Below are 8,122 nucleotides of genomic sequence, written 5' to 3'. Positions count from 1 at the left end.
TTATAAATGTTCAGCGAAGCAAGTGTGTTTGTGTGCGCGTGTGTGTGTGTGTGTGTGTGTGGGGGGGGGGGGGGTGTTTTCTCTTAACTGGGAGCGGGAGGGGGCGCTTTGCAAAATGAAATAAATGTAATTGAGGTGAGCACGTCTAATGAATAAAACTCAACTTTGTTGAATTGCCAAACTGTGGGACTGTATAAAAAAACGAGACAAAGGATAAATCTCAATTGATGAAATACATTTCAGATAAAACATTCTGTGGGCAAATTAATCACCAAAATTTACACATCACATCATAAACATCAAACAGTATAACACATTCAAATTTAAAGCAATGCCCAATTTTTATTACTACCAATTATAATACCAAATACACCTTCTATATGGCTGACATATGTACTGTATTCCATTTTAGGTAGTGTGACATCCCACAAAAGGCCATTTTCAAACTTGATTTGACATCCCTGCTTTACACTTTGAACATTTTTTGAGACCTATCAATCATTCTTAGGCGATAGTGTCAGTCCCTATAAAATCTTATTTCATGCCAGGTTTTGTCATTCTATATGACAAACATATTGTTTTTACAGCTTGTTTAAAGAGATTTAATTGGCTCCTCTTATGAGCTGAAATGAAAGATTTTTGAACAAGACCGATATTCTGCGTACGTCAAATATAAGGTACGTACCTGCCTTCACGGGTTTGATGAAGTGTAGTTTGGCAAATAACGTTAAATTAACTTTCTAAATAACGATGTATTCGTTCCCAATTACTGTAGAAGAGTATGTAGCAATAAATAAATCAAGATTATATATACTGTATCAAATACATAGTTTAATAAAATATGCAATTGGCTGTTTTATTTCCATTTGTTTCACTTTCTCACTTTGAGGAAACCCAAGAAGCTATGCTGACACAAACAGGAAAGACAAAAAGGTAGGGGGAAAAAATAAATAGCCAATACAAAGCTCTTGATCCAGTCGGTTTGAAATCATGAAACGAGCACAGCACGGAGCAAATATATGGCACCTGCAGGCGAGACTCAAGGCTGAAGGAAAATTCGAATTCAGGATATTGCAAAGAAATCCGGCGGACCATGGGTGTGGGGGGTGAGGAAGGTATCTTGGAAAACAACAGAGATATTCACCAGCCAACATGATGCTATACTTCCGCGTAAAGTATGCGGGATAAAGCAATTGAACGCAAATATATTTCTTGACATTGCCGACAGCCGGAGAGAAGAATTTGGACGGCATCACGTTTGAGCAGCATGAAGGAACAAGCCAAACCCACCAGGGTGAGCAGACCGGGCGCCCATATAAATACCTGCAGTGCCGCTCAGGCGGACGTCCAGACGTCGTTCCATCACTTTTCGGCCACTTTTCTTGGGTCGAAGAATTCACTGGTATTTGTCGCACGTTCGAGTAATTTCAGGTAGCGCAAAAGAACAAACATGTCTCATAAATGGGGATACGGACCGAATAACGGTGAGTTGTGTACTCTTGCTACTACTATTATTATTATTATTATTATTATTATTATTATTATTATTATTATTATTATTATTATTATTATTATTATTATTATTATTATTATTATTATTATCATTGATGTTGATGTTGATGTTTGTACCACGTTTCATAGGACCTGACAAATGGGAAGAAGGTTTCCCAATAGCCAATGGGCCCAGACAGTCTCCCATCAACATTGTCCCCAAGGAAGCCCAATTTTCAACCACTCTGAAGCCTCTGAAACTTAAATATGATCCATCAAACTCCTTGAGCATTCTCAACAATGGACATTCCTTCCAGGTTGACTATTTGGATGATGTCGATTCTTCCAGTAAGTGTTGGACTCTACACAACAACTATATATATATATATATATATATATATATATATATATATATATATATATATATATATATATATATATAAATTTAATAACACATGCTCGACTGAAGGGCTTTTAGTGCAGAAAAATTATTTTGTTGTCATGCATCAATATTTCTTGTTCACAATGCTTAAAAATGTTCATACACCTCTCATAATGACTGTTATAGTACATATATGTATGTTAAGGAAAATGCATACGGTAAATCCAAATCCAAAAGCAGAGCATTCTAAATGCTAATTTTCCCCAGTGCCTTTTGTTTGTTGAAATTTCTTGAACAGTTGGCGCAATTATTTTGATCTTATATACAATCATTTACTTTCAAAGTCTATGCAAATCTTAAAAAGAATAAGTCCTACAAAAATCTCATCTACAATTTAATTGAGCTTTAAGCTACGTACTGTTATTTAGCATCTACCCCAAGTATATGAGGGGTGTATGAAGAATTTTAATCATCAGAAAAACTAAAATGAATATTTTTTTTACTGTAGAATAATTCTTAAAATGAATATTTTTTTTACTGTAGAATAATTCTTTTGTTGTCATGCATCAATATTTCTGATGCATTATGCTTCAAAATGTTCATACAGCGCTCATAAAGACTATTTACAGTACTGTAAATATTCCTTCATGTCTTTATCTGACTGACTCGTTGTTTATGCCTCCACCCTGCTGTGTGCACTGCACCAGATAACGACATCTGATGATGTCACTGCTCTTCTGCTTCACTATCGGATGGGTTCGTGAGATGCCCAGGGGTGTCAAATTCATTTTTATCGTGGGCCACATTGTAGTCATAGTTTCTGTCAGAAATGACATCAATTTTGAGTGTGTTCGTCACACACTTACCTTATTTTGAAGTCTGACGCCGGCAAAACCTCTTCAAAACAGAATTTAACCCCAAATTTTTAAAAGTTGAAGAAAACTTGTAAGTTTGGTATTTTTAAGTCAAATAAGCATTTTGCAGGCCACATAAAATTATGTGGCATGCCGGATCTGGCCCCCACGCCTTGAATTTGACACCTGTGCCCTAGTCAAAGTTCTCATAATGAAGATACATATATATATATATATATATATATATATATATATATATATATATATATATATATATATATATATATATATATATACACAGTGGACTCCCGTGTTACAGCGTCCCGGGCTTACGTTTTTTTCATGTTGCGATGTGGAATATGCCAAATAAATCCTTTCTATATTTTTATGTATGATGTGTTCTGATTGTATACATGTATGTTATATATACGTAGCACTTACTATACTATTTTGGTAACAATTTGTTATATGTATGTACAATTTTGATGTTTTTACCTGGGGTTCTAAATGCATGAGCTATTTAACAAAGGCTTGGATTGCCCGCCATACGGTGAATTCGCCTTACGAGCCCAACCGCAGAACGGATTAATCTCGTTACACGGGGGCCCGCTGTGTGTGGTTGTGTGTGTGTGTGTGTGTGTGTGTATTAACATTTATGATGTTTTCTTGTTACTAATTCCGATATTTTCTTACAGCCCTTACCGGGGGTCCTATTTCTGGAACTTACCGTCTGAAGCAATTTCATTTCCACTGGGGAGCCAGTGATGAAAGAGGTTCTGAGCACACAATTAATGGCATCAAGTTCCCCTGTGAGGTACTGTACTGGGAATAAAATGTGCATTCAAAACATATATATGTATTATTATTATTAATAATAACAATAATAAATAACAACAGCAGCAACAAAACAACAACAATAATAAATAATAATAATAATAACAATAATAATAATATTAATAATACATTTTATTTATAAAGCACTTTACTCAAACTTAATCACCTCAAAGAAAAAGACTGATCTGTACGCACAACCACATTGATAAATTTTCCATCCATTCATTTTGTGTAGCCACTTTTCCTCACAAGGTTCGCAGGCTTGCTGGTGCTGGCTTCAGGCAGTGGGCGGGGGACACTCTGAACTGGTTGCCAGCCAATCGCTGGGCACACAGGATGGGATGGGAGGAACTCAAGAGAAAACCCACACGGGCTCGGGGAGAACATGCAATCTCCACACAGGAAGGTCGGAGCCAGCTGCATTTGAATTCAGGTCCCTTTAACTGTGAGGCGGACATGTTATTAACTGTGCCCCAAAACCGCTCTCATTACAGTTTGTGTAAATCAAAAATAAAATTCTCTATAAACCAACAGATGAGTACTACCCCCCAAACAGCACCAGTGAATAGTGTACTCTCCAAAAAAGCAATCAATTCAATAATTTTTGATCTTGATAAATATACTTGTTGTCAACCTTTGTTTTCTTAAAATGAGTTGGAGTTCTGGTAAAATGACATGGTTGGAGATTTTTGTTCTTCCACAAGCACCTTTATTTTTACGTTGTTTTTTCTAAAATGTATCTGCTTTTGCTGTCTTGTCAGCTTCACTTGGTGCACTGGAACACCAAATATCCCAGCTTTGGAGAGGCGGCCAGCCAACCTGATGGACTTGCTGTGGTTGGGGTCTTGCTCAAGGTGGGTCTGCTAGATCAGTGGTTCTCAAACTGGGGCCCGTGAAATAATTTAGGTTATTAATCAAAAAATATTAATTTCATTTTCTTTTAAATTAAATTGTGAAAGTATTCATGACTCTTCAATAAAGCAATCAATTCCACTACATTTTAAAAAATGTAATAATTAAAAAATTTGTCAAAATGCATTTTGTGTCTACAATTATTTGCTAACGAGGCAAAGTTAAAGCGGCATTTGTTAATGCTGTTTTTGACTAAGTAATTGGCAGCAAACTGTTGGGGGGAAATTGAAATTTCTTATTAGGAGGCGTGCAATTTGCATATATTATTTTCCGAACACGAATATAGCTGAAAAGTAACAAATATACTTGTTGTCAAATTGAATTTGTTGCTGAATAAAAATGGCACTTATGTTTGGTTAAAATTATGTTTTTGTTTTTGTTTCCGCAAACATTTGCACTGGGGGTCCTTGGAAAATTTGCTTTCTAAAAGGGATCCCTGCACTCCAAAAACTTTTAAAGCCCCTGTGCTAGAAATAAACACAGATGTCATACTGTCAATATAAGTCCATCACAGTCACCAGTGGTTCTGAAGTGGGGTGAAATAAAATAATTTGGGGTAATAATATATATATATATATATATATATATATATATATATATATATATATATATATATATATATATATATATATATATATATATATATATATATATATATATATATATATAATTTTATTTTTATTATTATATGTTTTATATTAAGTTGTGAAAGTATTTCTGACTCTTCAATAAAGCAATCAATTCAAAACAAATAAATAAATAAAAATAAAAAATCCAATCCAATCCAATCCCAGATACTTAATTATCAATTTAATATTGAATTATTTGGAAAATAAAGTCCTGAAAGTCCCTAAAATTCTGTATTGATTTAATATGTATCTGGGATTGACTGTGCGGACTGAAAAAATGTGAAAAGATATCCCTAGCATTTACTAAGTTAATATATTTTTAAAAATGTAATAATTTTGAAATTTGTCAAAATGCGTTTGGTGTCTACAATTGCTTGCTAATGAGGCGATGAAGCCAGCAAAGCTAAAGCAGCATTTCATTTGATAGTGCAGTTTTTGACTAAAAAAATTGGCAGCAAGGTGTTTGAGGGAAATTGCACCAGTTTGTTCTAAGAGGAGTGAAATTTGCAATTTTTATTTTCCAAACTTCAGTATAGCTGAAAAGTAACAAATATACGTGTTGTCAAATTAAATCAGCTGCTGAATAGAAGGGCACCTATTACATTTTTAAATGTAAACGCTAAGTTAAAATGCTAATACATTTTAAATGGGCCTCTGATTGATGGTTCCAGGTGATTGAATTATCCAGACTCTGAAATTTGATAATCAATGAAAATCAAATGGTTCTTTTTTCTTTACACTTAACTTGGATTCATATTCTACATCCTCTAGATTGGTGCTGCCAACCCCAGGCTGCAGAAAGTTTTGGATGCCTTTGAGTCAATTAAGAATAAGGTGAAAAACCCCACCAGAATTTGTATCTTAAAAGATACATAGTGCAGTATAGTTAAGTTATTTGTAACCCCATTCTCTCACCGTTTATTCCATGACACATACAGGGAATGCAGACCACCTTTCCAAACTTTGACCCAGCTACTCTTCTTCCTGGCTCTCTGGACTTTTGGACATATGATGGCTCTTTGACCACGCCACCTCTTTTGGAGAGTGTCACGTGGATTGTTCTCAAGGAGCCAATAAGTGTCAGTCCTGCACAGGTACTTTTAATAAACAAGCATTATGCAAAGAAATACTGTATACCATATTTTTATATACTATTAAGGCACAGCTTTTTTTCACATGATTTGATAGACCAGTGCAGCTTATCTTAATGGGGAGACAATCTACCAGTAAAGCAAATACTATATGTGTATCTGTTCAAGATGTCAATTTATGGAATTTGGGAATCAATGGCTGTGCTCAAAACAGTTAAAAAAAAAAAAAAGCACGAAAAATAAGGGTGGCTAAGTGGCGCAGTGAATAGCACGTCCGCCACAGTTCAAAGGTCCTGGTTCAATTCCACCTGGCTCCGGCCTTCCTGTGTGGAGTTTGCCTGTTCTCCCCGAGCCCGTGTGGGTTCTCTCCGGGCAGTCCGGCTTCCTCCCACTCTCCAAAAACATTCACAGCGGGTGAATTGAACATACTTAATTGTCCTTAGGTGTGATTGGGTGCGAGAATGGTTGTTCGTCTCTGTGTGTCCTGCGATTGGCTGGCAACCAGTTCAGGGTGTCTCCCGCCTACTATATAATACTATATAAAAATATATCGTCTTCAGGCCTCAAGTCATGTTTGTCTGTTTGGGCAGGGCTGATGCTAAGAGCGCAGAATCATCAAGCAATGCTGAGAAATGCATCCATAAAGACAAAAAGGGGATGGTTCGGATGAGAAATCAACATTGCAACATGGTTAAAATCTCCAAAAAGTTGAACTCACATGATACGGACCCTTTAAATTGTCCAGATTCTGTTTGCATACATTGCTGGGTTCATCTGCCGCCAGGTGGCTAACACAGGCAGCAGCATAATGGTCATTTAATTGATGCATCCATCCATCCATCCATCCATTTATATAATCACTTGTCCTCACAAGGTTCCCAGGCTTACTGTTGTCCATGCCAGCTGTCTCTGGGCAGCAGGCAGGATGCACCCCGAGCTGTTTGCCAGCCAATCACAGGGCACACAGAGACTCATGACCCTTTGGACTCATAAACACACAAAAGGGCAATTTTGAAAATGTGGGAGAAGTTTTGGGAAGTGCGGCAGGAGCGGGAGGAACATGCAAACTAAACACAGAAAGGCTGGACATTACGACCATTGTCACGGATCAACTCAAACCCGCATCTCAAGGCACCGCTGCTTACAGAATTGACCTCCCCTTGAAACTGAAAATGTGACTCTTCCAATGAATTCCAAACAAACGCTTGTTTCTAATTTGCATAATTAGCAGATTGGCATTATTATTAAACACTTCTACTTTTCATCTGATAGCATATTCCTTTTCAAGTCACCTTTCATCTGGAGCTACTGTATATTCAAGAAAACCATCTCTTGTCTTTCACCCAGATGGCAATGTTCCGCAGCCTGCTCTTCAATGGAAAAGGAGAGGAAGAGTGCTGCATGGCGGACAACTACAGGCCTCCTCAACCTTTGAAGGGTCGACAAGTCCGTGCCTCCTTCAAATAATTATCAGCCTTTCCTATTCGAGTACCATGAGTGATTAATTCCAATTATTTGATAGAAAAATTATTTATCGACTACAACTGTAGACGATATCTCTGCTTGAAAGCAGTAGTGACAGGTAGGATGATAAAATGCCCTTACATTAGAAATAAATTAACCTTAGTATTCTCATTTTGTGTTATTTTTGTTTGATGATCTGCACTTTTTTTCTTCAAATGAAAAATATGTGCCTTGGCTCAATAAAGAATGGGAAACATTGATTGACATCATTTGATTTTCTCAATCCGTTAACTTAATTATTAATAAATATTTGTCCACAATAAACTGTTCTCAAAAAGAAACGATCATAAATAAATATTTGTCCACAGAAAAATATTAAATATCAAGCGTCCTCTTTTGGGATTACAGTAGGGCTTTCTCTGTTCACAGAAATAAATTATTAACTTAATTGTTATTAAATATTTG

At 36.2% G+C, this 8,122-nt stretch overlaps 1 protein-coding gene across 1 annotated transcript; it reads left to right on the top strand.

The window, feature by feature from the left end:
- The first annotated feature begins 1,318 nt into the window (after nt 1-1,318).
- On the top strand, nt 1,319-7,917 carry cahz (carbonic anhydrase). Its single transcript, XM_088429420.1, has 7 exons — nt 1,319-1,484; nt 1,642-1,839; nt 3,423-3,541; nt 4,323-4,415; nt 5,874-5,936; nt 6,041-6,196; nt 7,541-7,917. The coding sequence occupies exons 1-7, from the start codon at nt 1,451-1,453 to the stop codon at nt 7,658-7,660; spliced, it is 783 nt and encodes a 260-aa protein (XP_088285546.1). The 5' UTR covers nt 1,319-1,450; the 3' UTR covers nt 7,661-7,917.
- Nucleotides 7,918-8,122: the final 205 nt, after the last annotated feature.

Source organism: Hippichthys cyanospilos, chromosome 12 (genome assembly GCF_059441005.1).
Source record: "Hippichthys cyanospilos isolate Australia breed blue-spotted pipefish chromosome 12, RoL_Hcya_1.0, whole genome shotgun sequence".
Classification (NCBI taxonomy): domain Eukaryota; kingdom Metazoa; phylum Chordata; class Actinopteri; order Syngnathiformes; family Syngnathidae; genus Hippichthys; species Hippichthys cyanospilos.
This window is presented reverse-complemented; position numbering and strand designations above follow the sequence as displayed.

What these genes read in the sequence shown, in the direction of transcription:
- cahz (XM_088429420.1), top strand. Translation starts at nt 1,451, where the DNA reads ATGTCTCATAAATGGGGATACGGACCGAATAACG. An exon ending in TGGTTGGGGTCTTGCTCAAG is followed by an intron (nt 4,416 to 5,873) that starts GTGGGTCTGCTA and finishes TACATCCTCTAG; the next exon opens with ATTGGTGCTGCCAACCCCAG. An exon ending in TAAGTGTCAGTCCTGCACAG is followed by an intron (nt 6,197 to 7,540) that starts GTACTTTTAATA and finishes TCTTTCACCCAG; the next exon opens with ATGGCAATGTTCCGCAGCCT.